At 65.7% G+C, this 14,345-nt stretch overlaps 1 protein-coding gene across 4 annotated transcripts; it reads left to right on the top strand.

Moving 5' to 3' along the window:
* Window positions 1-423: 423 nt before the first annotated feature.
* Dusp8 (dual specificity phosphatase 8) lies at window positions 424-13,444 on the top strand. 4 transcript variants are annotated; one of them, XR_205552.4, is made up of 8 exons: window positions 425-747; window positions 3,795-4,113; window positions 5,492-5,630; window positions 9,376-9,542; window positions 10,021-10,180; window positions 10,301-10,424; window positions 10,561-11,627; window positions 11,753-13,444. XR_205552.4 is itself a non-coding variant. In XM_004851615.4 (7 exons), the coding sequence occupies exons 2-7, from the start codon at window positions 3,883-3,885 to the stop codon at window positions 11,543-11,545; spliced, it is 1,806 nt and encodes a 601-aa protein (XP_004851672.1). In that variant the 5' UTR covers window positions 424-747; window positions 3,795-3,882; the 3' UTR covers window positions 11,546-13,444. The 4 variants fall into 4 exon arrangements, 3 of the variants coding, with proteins under 3 accessions (XP_004851672.1, XP_087067621.1, XP_021119655.1); XM_004851615.4 differs by having other exon boundaries at window positions 424-747; window positions 10,561-13,444; XM_087211495.1 differs by lacking the exon at window positions 425-747 and having other exon boundaries at window positions 3,559-4,113; window positions 10,561-13,444.
* The last annotated feature ends 901 nt before the right edge of the window (window positions 13,445-14,345 follow it).

Here is a 14,345-nt window from a genome sequence, read left to right as displayed (position 1 = left end):
GCTGCGTGGACAAAGGCGAGAAGGGGACACGGGCGCCAGCTTGACCGGCGGGCGGGGTCGGCACCCTGCGACAGCCAGGGCCGCCGGACCAGCCTGCAGTTCTGCGAGGGGCGCGCCGTGGGGCTCCTAAGACACACAGAGCCCTGGGCTGTGAAGCCCTCCCAGGCGGGTCTGAGAGGGGCCCCGACGCCTTGCGGCCCCTTTAAAAAACGGTGCCGGCCCGCCCGGCCCCGCCCCCGGCCCCGCCCCCGGCCACCGCCTCTCCTCCGCACCCGCTGACGTCACCTGCCCCGGGCCACGCGCGCTGATTGGCTGCGGGTGACGTCAGGGGCTTTTTCGCCGGGGTGACCTCATCTCCTGAGCTCCGCCCTCCGCCCCGGGCTGTCACTCGCGGTCCCGCGGCAGCCCCGGCTCCGCGACCCCGCCCGCCGGACCGGACCCGCGCCTGCCGAGCCGGGCCGAGCCCAGCCGAGCCGGGCCGCACGCCGGCCGCGCCCGCTGAGCTGCGGGCTGGGATGCGCGCCGCGAGTGCGCGTGCCCGCCCTCCGTGCGCGCGCCCCGGCCCGAGCGAGCGCTCCCCGCGGCGGCGAAGACGACGGCGGCGGAGGCGGCGACGCGGCCCGCGCGCCCCCCCGGCCCCGTCCCCGGCCTCGCGGGCCCCCGGCGGGCCCATGGGCGGCGCGGCGGCGCGGGCGCCCTGAGAGCGGCGCAGGTCCCGGGTGCGCGCCCGCGGCGAGCGGCGGCCAGGTGAGCGGGGGAGGGGTCCGTGCTTCCGTCCCGCTTCCTCCGCGCTTGGTCCAGCCGTCGCGAGGCGAGGGCGCGGTACGGGCGCCGGGCGGGGCTGCGGACGCGGTGCGGGCCGCGGGGGCCCTGCCGCAGAGGGGCGCCGGGCCTGGCTCAGCGCGCGGGCCCGCAGGAGGAGCAGCGGCCTGGGGACGGGATGCGCGGCGCCTACTGCTCCTCCTGGCCAGCAGCACCTGCGCGGACGAAAGTGCCGAGCAGGGGCAGCCGGAGGCGCGTCCTGAAGTCCCCGCTGCCTTTGGCCGGGCCTCGGCCCTGGGCAGGCTCTGGGCCGGCCACCTGGGAGGAGCTCAGTGACAGAGATGCGGATACTGCCAGGCCGGCAGGGTCCAGGATTCCTCCCTGGCACCGCACCCCTGTCGTGGGGCCTAGGGTCGGCGAGCCCCTGAAGTACTGCTCGTGGAGGAGGACGGTCCAGTCCATGCAAGGGAGACAGCCGTGCACAGGCCACCTCTGCCTGACCCACAGGGCACTGACCACCAGAACCATGGGCCATCCAGTGTCCAGTTGGGGATGTGGCCAGAGGAGGGCCTAGGCCGCCCAGTGTGCACTGGGGACATGGCCAGGGGGAGCCCTGCAGATCTCTGGCAGGGCCAGGCCAGGTGGGGATGGAGGTGGCCTCCTGCCCGGCTCCCAAGGACACACACTCTCCCGTGGCAGGCCTGGCCTGCAGCACGGTGCTGGCCTGGGGTGGCTCTGCTTGGCCTTGGCATTGGACAGGGAGGCCAGTGATGCCGCCCCACCTACCCTAGGCAGTCGAGGGAAGCGAGGCTGAGCTGCTCCCTGCCCCTGCTGACCACGGGCTGGCATCTCAGGATCTTGTTCCTCCAGCTGCTTCCTGAGGGTGTCTAGGTGTGAGCAGAGGTGGGGCACCACTGTGACAGGGGACACCCTGTGCTCAGAGCCACAGTCCTGATGGCCACTCTGGGGTAGTGCATTCCCCTCTGGGCCCTGGGCCTGGGGCCGTAGCTGGTCATGCGTGTGCTCAGACAGAAATATGCCGTGTAGGGGCCTTGGTGTGGGAGCCCAGCGGGGAGCTGGCCTGGGGTGGTCTGCAGATGCCCAGCATGTGTGCTGGCATGCTTGTGTGTGCATACCGTGGGTCTCTGGTCCTGGCGTGTGCACACACGTTGGAGTGTGAGTGCAAATGGGGCTGAGGTGGGAGAGGGTAAGGAATGTGTGTCCCGAGTGCAGAGCGCTGCGGAGGGGTGTGTTCCTGCCCGTGCAGAGCAGCTGCCTGTGCGTGTGCCCAAGGGAACCTCCCTCCGTCCAACCTTGGACTTGGGTACTTCGTGCTCCTTGGCCCGGAGCCCCTAATGGGGGGGTCTTGGCTGCCCCCCCCCAGCCAGGCCTGGGGTGGGGGGCTGGGCAGGAGGCTGGCAATGCCTAGCCTGTTCTGCCCACACACCTGCCCACAGCTGACCTGATGTCGCTGCCCGCCTCTGCCATGCCACCCGCTCAGGGTCCTGGTCCCTGGGATGGGAGGGGCTTCCTGCCAGTGGGGGCACCTGCTCTGGGGGAGGGAGTGGGTGAGGAGGGGTGACCTGCCCACTCTGCAGAGCAGCCACTCGCTCATTCTATGGCTGCTGCAGGAGCAAGCTGTTGCCTGGCACCTCTGCTGTTGCCATGGTGACTGAGGAGGTGCTAACTTGCTAATGAGTCCCCCTTGGCTGCAAATAACCATAGTGAAGCAGTTAATAGGACCAAGCTCCAGCTCTGAGAGCACCCAGGGAGCAGGGGTGGGGACCAGGCACTGCCCTCCAGCACCCCCCTTCTCACTCCGCCTCAGCCTCAGGCACATGCCTAGGAGTGGGCACCCTAACCCCGCGTCCCTTCCTGGGCAGCCTATGAGTAGCTAGCCATGGGGCTCAGCACCTGGATCCCATCCCCTGTGGCCCTTCAGGATTCTGGGCTCCTGGGGTTCTGCCCAAGGTGCAGGGGGTGGGGGCTGGCAGCAGTGGTCTCTGCCACTGTATATGAGGTTCAGACTAGGACTCAGCCAAACACCCCAAGAGAGTACACCAGGGACCCCCTCAGCAGGGCAGGGATCCCCTGGGGCAGGCTGGCCCTTGGCTGCTAACCTCGCCTGCCTGCGGAGGGACTGAGGAGAGGCTAGGGCACAGGCGTCCATGAGGAACCCCAGGCCCCTGTGCCCATGTGGACCTTTCCTTGGGATGCAGGACCCCAGAACCCTGGGTTCTGTCCAGCCTCCTTGTGTGACCTCGTGTTGTCCCCACCCCTTTCCTGTGCCTCAGTCACCCCGTCTTTTCAAAGCAAATTTATCAGCATAACACTGTCCCTTCTGAGGGGTGTGAGGCCTGCAAGGTGACAGGTGACAGGAGGCAGAGCTGCCAGGTGGCTGGCGGCAGGGGCTCTGGTCTCCACCTCCTGTATATGGCTGCCCTTAGCTTCCAGGGCCCTGCTGAGGTCCACCAAGGTGGGGTGTCTGCCACGGAGGCCACTACCCCAGCCTTGCACAGCACAGGGGCACAGAGCCCCAATGGCGGGGTGGGACAGCAGCCACAGGGAAGGAACCCCCAGACCAAGCCCCAGTGCCCCGGCTGCATCCTCCAGAGTCCCCCCACCCACAGGGTCTGGATTATTGGCTAAGGGGGCCCACCCAGGACTGGCTGTGCGCACTTTGCCAAGGAGGGAGGGTGGCCAGCTGGGAAAGGGGCAGAGGGCTTGGTAGGGGTGAGGGGCAAGCTCTGGACCCTGTCCTGCAGGGCTAGGGGGGGATGAGGCGGGGGCGGGGGCTCTGGGAGGCCTGTAGATGGCCCACCAAGGACACCAGGCCAGGCCGGCTCTGAGACCCTCTCCGGGTGCCCACCCACCCTCCTCCACCTACGTGTGTCCTGGCACCCCCGTGTGCTGCACAGGGCCTTTCCTGGAGACTCCCCACCAGTGAGACCACAGCCCATAAGGGGAGGGGTCCCAGGACATGTGTGAGGACCCTGTGCCCCAGCACGGCTGAACCCCTGGCTCTCCCTCAGGTCGGGCACCATGCGCTAGGTGCTGCCAGCACCGCAAGGCCACACCCTCCTCACCGCGAGGTCACTGCCTGCTGCCCACCGCCCCACCATGGCCGGGGACCGGCTCCCGAGGAAGGTGATGGACGCCAGGAAGCTGGCCAGCCTGCTGCGGGGCGGGCCTGGGGGGCCCCTGGTCATCGACAGCCGCTCCTTTGTGGAGTACAACAGCTGGCACGTGCTCAGCTCCGTCAACATCTGCTGTTCCAAGCTGGTGAAGCGGCGGCTGCAGCAGGGCAAGGTGACCATTGCCGAGCTCATCCAGCCTGCCACTCGCAGCCAGGTACCCATGTTCCACCCTCCTGTGGCTTCCCAGCCGGCCCCTTCACCCTGGAGCCAGCTGAGCCCTGGGCTGGGGCAGTGGGCCCTCAGACTGGGCTTCCCAGGGCCAGGCAGGACGATCGCTCCACGGAGGCCCCACACTGTCCTCAGCCTCCCTGTGTCCTCACCCTGCTCCTGCCTGGAAGCCATGGCCTCCTACCCCTCTGGCCTCCACAGGGCTCAGAGATGGGGTCCTGGGCCCACCAGGAGGCGCAGTCAAGCACAAAGGCACCGGGGGGGGGGGGTGCAGGTGGCAGAGGCACAGTGCAGGGGACGGGACAACTGGGTCTGGCTGCCCTCACTGCTGTGGGGCTGGAGGTGCCCCAGGGCTCTTGCCGAGCTGGCCATGCCCGTCCCCTAGTTCTCCCTCAACCCCTGGGAATTCTCTGTGGTCCTCAGGAACATCCTTCCAGGGGGGCAGCCCACTGCTACTGGGACCCCCATGCCCAGCTCCTGGGGAGGGACTAGCTGGGCCATAACCTTCCCCACCCACGACCCCTGGCAGGGAGGGGCATGCTAGCTGCCTGGAGATAGGAGAGGACCCTGGTGGGACAGGCTGCTTGTCTGGAGTTCCTGAGGCTAGCCCCGGCAGGGGAATCCATGATTAATCACCCCAGCCCGGACTCCTGTCCTCCTAGAGTGCAATCCCATTGGCTGATGGTGACATCATCCAGCCCAGGGCTGGCAGCTCAGCTGGCTTAAAGGCTGAGTGTGCTTAGGGGCGGAGCCATCGACCTGTCTGAGCCAAAGCCGCCCAACATCTGGCCCAGGGTGGAGGAGGGGACAGCAGGCACCCAGCTTCCAGGGCTGCCACTGGCTCGGTGGTCCCTCGGGGTGGGGGCTGGGTCCTGACCCAGTCCTCAGTTTCTCCACTGGGATGGGGGCTGGGGAGGGGCGTGCTGGGTCAGCAGTCCTGCAGGGACAGCCCAGGCCCAAGGGCACCGCCCTGCTCCAAACCCCAGCACCTGCCCCCCTGCCCAGGGCCTCCAGAACCAGTTTCCCTGTGCTCATCCACCCTGAGAGGCAGCCCTGGCACTGCACACGTGCCCCCAAGACCCCACACTGTGTCTCCTCAGGGGATGCCCACCCTTCCTCACCTGTGGGTGACTGCCCTGGCCCTCTTGGTCCACTGGCCCACCTGTGTGGCTGTGGGCACTTTCCCGGGCAGCACAGGAGAGCCTGGAAGTGTAGAGTGGGTCACTGCCCTCCTCCCCAGGTGGCAAGGTGATAGCAGCCCCTTCCTGCATCCTAAGTCCTGGCTCCTGGCCAGCGGTGGTGGCAGGGCATTGGGCGCCTGAGGGTGCCTGCAGTGCCCTGACCTCTGCCTGGTCGCCCCCCAGGTGGAGGCTGCAGAACCACAGGACGTAGTGGTGTATGACCAGAGCACCCGGGATGCCAGTGTGCTGGCCGCAGACAGCTTCCTGTCCATCCTGCTCAGCAAGCTGGACGGCTGCTTCGACAGCGTGGCCATCCTCACGGGTGAGCCTCTCCCTTGGCCCATCCGCTGGGCTGAGGGGTCTGAGGAGGATCTCTGCTCTAGAGGGCTCGGGCCTCACACTTCAGGAGCCCTGCACAGGGCCCGTCCCCACCCCACAACCCCACAGTGGAGATGGGGACAAGAGAAAACCCCAAGGCCAGCTCGCCGCCGTGCGGAGCAGGTGAGGGACCTAGCCAGCACCTGAGCAAAGGGAACTGGCTCTGAGCCTGAGCGGGTCCCTCACCAGGGCCTCACCAGGGCCTCCCCTGGGCCAGCAGGTGCAGGTTGCCTGGCAACAGGCACCTTGACCAGGACTGCAGCTTGTGGGCCCAACAGAGGGCTCAACAGAGGGCTCAGGCTTCCTGCGCTCCAGAGGCAGCCTGGACCAGGACCACTCAGTCACTCACGCCCTTGTATACTCACTTGTGCACACACACCCACGCACATAGTCATATACTCATTCATGCACACTCATATTCACTTCACCCTCATGCACACTCACCCGCATACGCACACTCATGTACTCACACTTATATGCAAACACTGCCCATTCACACATGCACACACCCTTATGTACTCACACAGATCCACACCCACATGCATGTACTCATATACCCGTGCACACACTCATGTGCTCGTGCTCACTTGTGCATGTGTGTATGTACCCTTTTACATGCATTCACACTCAGGTATACTCACCCTCACACTCGTACAATACACACTCAGGTACCCATTCGTGCACACTCACAGTCGTGCACTCACTCATGCACATACACACTGTACCCATCCACACACACGTGCTCATGCACTCTCACACAGGCAGTGGCTGAGAGGGCTTCTGTAGGGCCCCCTTCTAGGGAGGTAGCCACATGGGGCTGGCCGTCCCAGACACCACCCCCTTCTGCCTGCATCTGGAGTCTTCGCTGACTCCCTGCCTCTGCGCCATGGGCTGAGGAGGCAGGTGTGGAGTGGAAGGGTGAAGACAGCATCCTGCCCACCACGTGGCCGACAGAGCAGCCTGCACCCTGCTGACTGCTGTCCTTGCCGCCACAAGGTGGGGTGTCCAGCCTGGGCAGGAGGCACCCAGGGACCTGTGGGCTGCTCTAGCCAGGCTGCGGGGAGACCCCGAGATAACAGTGCAGCCCTGCCCTGGGGACGTGGTGGGGTGGGTTCCCTGTTCAGAGCTGGGTGGGGATCTGGTCGTTGGCAGCTGGGAGGGATGCAGGCACGGACCTCTGGGGTCTGCACTGGTCCTGAGCCTACCTGGCTGGGATCCGTGATGTGTGTAGGTGAACTCGGAGCAGAGGCCCTTGCCCACGGAAGCAGGGCACTGGGAGGGGAGGGGTGCGTGGGTCCTGGGGATAGCAGGAACCCCGCGGCCCAGCACCACCCAGGCCAGGAACTGAGGCCTGAGACCCTTCCTTGTGGAAGCCCACAGGGTCAAGGCAGCCCCTCCCTGGCCTGCCTCCCTGGGCGCAAGGTAGGGACAGTGCAGGTGCCCTCCCTCCGCACTGCAGGAAGTCTACCTGGACTGGTGGTCCCTTCTTGGCACCCCCGCCCCTCTGCCCTGTGAGGTTTGTGTCTTTGTCTCCACTTCCCAAAGGGCCCAGTCGGGAAGGTGTCCTGACCCCCACAGTATCCCGGCCGTGAGTTCAGCCTTCTGCCCTTGCCCATGCGCACTGCACCCCCAGGTGGGGACAGCCAGCCCTGAGCTGGGCCTGCCTGCACAGTGGGGACAGCGGGAAGGGGTGCAGGCTGGGCAGGTCGCTGCCCACTCGCAATGAAGGTGGGGTTCCCCAGGGTCACACACAGTGGGTGCTGGCTGCTGGGGACAGGAGGGTGGCCCTTCCTGGGTGGGGCTGGAGATGGGACAGTGGAGGAGCTCGCAGTGCTGGGTTGCAGGCCCTGCTGCTGTGACCTTGTCTGCCCCTGCCCATCCTGCTGCGTCCGTCCATCCTATCCTGTCCAGTCGGGGGGGGCGGCCCTTGGCCCACGGTGCTTGGCGCTGTGGGAATGCAGGCTGAGCATGTGCCTATGGCACCTGTGGACCCTGCACAGAGGACGGGTGGGGACACACCTGGACTCGCAGAGAAGCGGGAGGTGTGCACGCGGCTCCCTGTGGGCCTGAGAGCACCTGGGACCGTGACTTGACTGCACTCGTGTTTCAGGTTAGCCTGGACAAGAGTGTAGGGTGCTGTGTGTGAGTCTGGGATTTGACCCCGAAGTAGAGAGAGCAGGGGTCGTGGAGGTCTGGTGGAAAGGTACCCTTGGGGTGCCAGAGTAGGGTGCCCTCCTCCCTTGTGTCCACTTCCAGAGCCCGGGCTGAAGTCCCTGGAGCCTCAGGCCTTGCTGGCCTGGCACCCAGCCAGGCCCGGGGTGCCTCCCCAGGAGTCCTGGAGAAGGTCGTGCCCCCGCCCAGCACGCACCGCCTGCCCTCCTGGGGAAGAACCAGCCTCCAAGGGGCCAAGCTGCATAGGGAACGGCAGGAGAAGGAAGAGTGGAGAGGCCTTGCCACTCTGGGGGTTGGCCCCCAGCAGCACCGTCTGGGGGTCCCCACAGCCCCAGCACCTGGTCAGCCTCCTTGCAGGGCACCTGTGAGCTGTGACGTGGCTGATGCCAACGCCACCTGCTTCTCCCTGTCCGGCCCACAGCTTCCCCAGGAAGGGGCCAGATCTCCTGATGCCTCTACGCTCCCTGCCTGGAGGCTCCCAGCTCCATGGCCCCCCAAAGCCTAGCACAGGGAGCCCACACGGGGCATGCTAGGTGGGGTTTCCTCACTGTGAACTGGGCCAGGGACAGCAGCCAAGGCACTGTCCTCCCTGGGTCCCTGGCACTGCCTCCCGTCAGGCAGTGGGGTGTCCTTAGCCTTGTTCCACTGAGGCATGGTTAGGAGCCAACTTGCCGGGGGCTTGGCACCCTGGAGCGTGCATGGGCAGCCCCAGTGCTGCCAAGGGGACCTGCTCTGCCCAGCCAAGAGTCGGAGGCGCTGGAGGCGCTCCCTCAGCACAGCCAGGTCTGTGCTCACGGCTCACAGTCTTGCTGTCTTTGCGCCTTGCAGCAATGCTGTGTAGCAGGCAGGATGAGGAAACTGGAAGCCAGAGGCAGGCTCAGCCCTGGTCACTGAGTCAGACATACTGAGGACTTGAGCTCAGTCTCTCCAGCCAGCAGCCGAGGGCTCCTTCACCAACCTCCACCATCTCCCTGCTGCTGGGTGGAGAGAAGCCGTGACCGGGCCACAGGTGCCACTCCGGGCTGGGTCGGTTCCAGGGGTGAGGCCATGCATCCGGCCAGGAGGGCCCTGTGGAAGGCCTCACCTCCTGGGGCTGGCACCTGAGCCAGGCTGGGGCTTGAGGCCAATTGCAGGGAGGGAGGGATGCGAGAGTGATGGGGGAGTTGGCAGCTGGGCTGGGGAGGAAACTCACAGGGGACTGGAGCAGCCCCTGCCTGGGCCACGCAGACTGTGCTGCTGCCACCTCAGCCACTCTCACAGCGTCACAGCAGCGTCCTCCGTGGGGCCAGCTCCTAATGAGCAGCAGGAGGAATGTGGGCAGGCACAGGCTCCCAGTGGGCATCAGCACGCGCCCCAGTGGCGTGGTGTGAGTTCCTGCAAGCAGGAAGCAGGTGCTTGGCCAGCCGGCTGGGCTGGTCCACAGGGTGTGGCGGAGCAGGCGGCAGATGCAGTGTCCTAGGCCTCTTCTGCCCCAGCTGGCCCGCTGGCCTGATGAGCCTCCTTCTCTCTGCCCACAGGGGGCTTCGCCACCTTCTCCTCCTGCTTCCCTAGCCTCTGCGAGGGCAAACCTGCCACCCTGCCACCCATGAGCCTCTCCCAGCCCTGCCTGCCTGTGCCCAGCGTGGGCCTGACCCGCATACTGCCTCACCTCTACCTGGGCTCCCAGAAGGATGTCCTCAACAAGGTGAGTGCACAGTGGGGGGGGGGGGGGAAGGATAGCGCGAAGGTGTGGGAGGGAGGACCCAGCCCCAGGAGCCCCTGGGGCTGGAGGAGGGGCTGGCTGGCCCCTCCCCTCCCCTCCCCTTCCGTGGCTGCCCTGAGCTCCTGTGGTGCCTCAAACCACTGATGTGGCCTACCTGGCCCCAGGCCAGCTCTGAGAGAATCTGTGTTTTTAAAACTGGTGAGGAGGGAATGGTGAAGCCACCACCCAGGCAACTGTAGAATTCCTGGGAGCCAGGGCCGACTTTGGGCGGAGCTGGCGGGAGGCTGTCCCCACACTGTCACTGGGCTGTGGGCTTCTGGCTCAAGGTGGGAGGCGCTCCAGGGCCCAGCCCCTTCCGCACTGCAGGTCCAGCACTGGCTCCAGGCTCCAGTGCCTCCCAAATGCTGAAGTCCTCCCGCCCTCCACCACCCCTTTCCAACCTGTCATCCCACCCCTCCAGGATCTGATGACCCAAAATGGAATAAGCTACGTCCTCAACGCCAGCAATTCCTGCCCCAAGCCGGACTTCATCTGCGAGAGCCGCTTCATGCGCATTCCCATCAACGACAACTACTGTGAAAAACTGCTGCCCTGGCTGGACAAGTCCGTGGAGTTCATCGGTGAGGGAGGGGAGGGCCGGAGGGTGGGTGGGCCCCCCAGAGAGGAGGAGGATGTGCTCTGCTGCCTGGGGCAGGGCCCACGCTCCAGCCCTCACCCCCTGCCCACGCCCGCCTGCCCAGATAAAGCCAAGCTGTCCAGCTGCCAGGTCATCGTCCACTGTCTGGCCGGCATCTCCCGCTCTGCAACCATTGCCATAGCCTACATCATGAAGACCATGGGCATGTCCTCCGACGACGCCTACAGGTACTGCGTCCGGTCCCAGGCCCCAGCCTCCGTCCACCTGCGCCACCTGGCGGGTGGGGGCAGGTTGTGTGGGTACTGGGAGGGCTGGGGGTGGCCTGGCTGCCAAGCGCCCTGCCATGGAGCCGCTCCCACCCAGGTTTGTGAAGGACCGGCGGCCGTCCATCTCGCCCAATTTCAACTTCCTGGGCCAGCTGCTGGAGTACGAGCGGAGCCTGCAACTGCTGGCCGCCCTGCAGGGCGACACCCCCCACCCGGGGACCCCCGAGCCCCTCCCGGGCCCCGCAGCAGGGGTCCTGCTGCCAAGGCTGCCACCACCACCTACCTCAGAGAGTGCTGCCACCGGGGGCGCGGCAGCCACCGCAGCCAGGGAGAGTGGCACCTGGGAGGCCCCGGCCGCCACCCCGGCCACTAGCGCACTGCAGCAGGGCCTGCGCGGCCTGCACCTGTCCTCCGACCGCCTGCAGGACACCAACCGCCTCAAGCGCTCCTTCTCCCTGGACATCAAGTCGGCCTACGCCCCGAGCCAGCGGCCTGAGCGTCCGGGGCCGCCTGCCCCCGGGGAGGCAGCCAAGCTGTGCAAGTTGCACAGCCCCTCAGGGGTCCTGCTGGGCCTCCCCTCACCGGCCTCTGACAGCCCAGACTCCACTGCAGAGACGCGCCCTCGGCCCCGTCGGCGGCACCGGCCGCCCGCCAGCTCCCCAGCCCGCTCCCCGGGGGCACACGGCCTCGGCCTGAACTTCGGCGATACGGGGCGCCAGACTCCAAGGCACGGACTCTCTGCCCTGTCTGCACCCGCACTGCCCGGCCCGGGTCAGCCCGCCAGCCCGGGGGCCTGGGCGCCGCCGCTCGACTCCCCGGGGACACCCTCCCCCGACGCACCCTGGTGCTTCAGCCCCGAGGGTGCACAGGGGGCCTTCAGCCTGGCAGGCGCGCCCGGGCCCGGCGGCAGGGGCGACGGCTGGCCCGAGGAGCCCGCCCCAGACTCGCAGTTCAAGAGGCGCAGCTGCCAGATGGAGTTCGAGGAGGGCATGGCCGAGGGCCACGCGCGTGGCGAGGAGCTGACAGCCCTGGGCAAGCAGGCCAGCTTCTCGGGCAGCGTGGAGGTCATCCAGGTCTCCTGACCGCGGCGCAGGCCCACCATAGACCTAGACTGCATAGGCTGCAGAGGAAGGGAAACGACTCTACTGCGATTTTTACCGAGAAGTAAATATTTCCATTTTTTATTTATTTAAGCAGTTCATGCTGGCAATGATTCGGCACCCATGTGGCCGGCCTTCGGCGCTCTATTTTTACTGTCTGGTATTTAAACTGAAACACTTGTCTCTAAGCAATAGGAGGCTGACATCCGTCCCTGTCACGAGCGGCGGGCCAGGCCTGGGACCTCCCTGCGCCCTCCTCCCCCCGAAACACTGCTGATGTTGCAAAGAGGCTGCCCGGCTTTCGTGCACTTTTTACGTAAGAAAAAGGGGAAAAAGCAAAAAAAAAAAAATCTTCTTTGCCGCAAACTGAGCCGCAGAAGCTCCTCCCCCGCCCGCCTGGCCTCCTTCCCTCCCCGGGCTCTGCACCAAAGCCGTAGGTGGGGAGGGGGGCTGCAGGAGCAGGGCCCTGCCAGCTCCGGGGCCAGCTCTCAGTGGCATGGGGACCCTGCTGCCTGTCGGCAGGGCTGCCCCTGCCCGGTGTCGGCCAGCACTGGCTCCTGAGTCAGAGGAGGTGGACCCCCAGGGCAAGGATGGACAGAAGCGACCCTCCCCCTCGGGCCCAGGTCCAGAGAGGCCCTGCAGAGGCAGCCGCTCCCCTCTTCTCTCCTTTAGGGGTCTCCCCAGGGCAGCCTGCAGGGACAGAGCCTGGCCTGGGGGCTGCCCCGATCAGACAGGAGCCCTGGCCCAGATCCAATCCTGAGGCCTGTGCCGAGCTGCTGTATTCAGGGCTGGGGTCCATGGCTCTGGGAAAGCCCCCACGGGAGCAGGCCCTGGAGAAGTCCCCCTTGTCTGCCTGGCCCCGGGGGACCTCTCAGGAGAGAACCCCCTGTGCACCCCGTTCCTTTCCTGGCACTCTCCCCACATCTTGGGGCGAGGTCCAGACCCCACCCTCCAGAGGCTTTTTGGCCAGGAGGGTCAGCCTGGAGGTGGGGCAGGAGGAAGCCCAGCCACCACACCCCACAGCCTCTCAGGTCACTGGGGCCTGAGGCTTTGGGGGCAAGGCCTGCCCCTCGTGTCCTGGAGTCCGAGGGTTGCCTGTCACCCCGGGAAGAGGCGAAGGGCTTGGCAGGAGTGCCCAGCCCGCCCCAGCCCCGCCACTGTGTTCTGTTTGTTCTTTTGTCCCCGCCCTGTGTTCCGTCATCCCTCTGAGCAAAGTCCTGTTCCGGCTCCCTCTGTCCCCCACGCCCTGTCCCCAAGAAAATAAGCTATCATTGTTGTATTTGCAATCTATGGATTAGAGGTTTAAGTATTTATTATTATTGGTTAATTATTATTATTAATTATGTAAATTTGCCTTCTGTCTGATGCTTTGAGTTTCTGAGGTGACCCTGGAGGGGTCACTGGTGGATGCACTGTCCTGTTGCCCGCCCCTCTGCTGTCCGGGAGACAGTGGTGTGGGGTCACTGGTTGGGCCCCGGAACTCTGGGCGGGTCTCGGCCCCTGCCCTCCCCTGGCGGGGGGGTGTGCGGGCCCCTGGAGCCTCAGTCTGTCTTTGTTCCCGCTCCCCTGACACTGTTTCCCCAGAGTGAACAGCTGGAATGGGGAGAAGGCCTCCATGTGCCAGGAAGGCAGGGCACCAGGGCCCTCAAGTCTCCGGCCTTACCTGGCATTGGGCATCACCCAGAACAGACCTGGCCCCTCCTATTATTTGCTGGAAAGTCCAGCAGAGGAGGGCGCCACCCCCCCAGACCCCCAGTCCCTGGGACCGGGGTGTCCGACTGCCCCCCACGGGAACCCTGCCCCTGCGGGTCACACTTTCCCGTTCCCTCCTTTTGTATTTGGAAATCATATGTTGTAATAAATCCCAACACAGGTGTTTTCCCCACGCCTCCGCTGCCTTTCTTTGGGCTGGGGGGGGGGGGGCGGGGGAGGGGTCTCAGGCACCCTGAGGCCAGGACCCTGGGGCTGGGGCCTGCAGGCCAGGCCGGAGAGCAGGCAGTGACTGGAGGCAATCAGCCCGGCCAGGTGAGGGATGTGGGGCCTCAGTGGACCCTGGCATGTGAAGCCCCTTTCGTGTCCTTCCTGCCGAGACCATGTAAATGGCTTCCGACTGACCACCGGAGACTCGGTTTGCCAGCTGCCTCCCTCCAGTCCTGGGGGTGTGGGTTCCCCATGGCAACTTTCCCAACAGAAATGGGGTCTGCTGAGTTGTACTTGCCTGTAGCACAAGGATTAAAAGCTCACCAGCGCCAGCAGGGTGAGGCAGGTCCCAGAGCTCACGCCAGCCTGTGGGACGCCTCGCCCTCCGCATCCCCTTGCAGACTCAGCCCTTCTATAGGACAGACGTTCGGCCATGGCTTTTCTGGGCGGTGTCCACATCTGCCTGGCGACCCTGCCACGCCTCCTGTGTGCCCAGCACGGCTGGGAATGTCCAGCTCTGTGTTGTGGGTCCCAGCCAGGCAATGTCTTCCTGGTTTGCCCGCTGGGGTCCCAGGGACCCTTCTGCTTTCCAAGGCGGGGGGGGGGGGGTCCCACCAGTGACACTGGCTGGTGCGGTACACAGGACACAGGTGGCCCCATGTGTTTCCGACAGGAAGAGGACTCCAGAGAAGGCTGCAGCTGGAGGAGGTCCTCAAATCCTGCATCTCCAGTCCTCAGAGGCTGAAAGCTGGAAGCAGCTCTGACTCCAGCAAGGCTATTTTTAGCTCAAGAACATTTATTTATAACCCTGACAGCCCTGGGAGCCAGTCAAGGCCAGGCTGGAGAACAGAGAAAGTGCCAG

Source organism: Heterocephalus glaber, unplaced genomic scaffold, assembly GCF_053883595.1.
Source record: "Heterocephalus glaber isolate CG9 unplaced genomic scaffold, H.glaber_assembly_v1.0 deba00001428, whole genome shotgun sequence".
NCBI lineage: Eukaryota > Metazoa > Chordata > Mammalia > Rodentia > Bathyergidae > Heterocephalus > Heterocephalus glaber.
The sequence above is the reverse complement of the archived record's forward strand: the minus strand, read 5'-3'. Positions and strand labels throughout refer to the sequence as shown.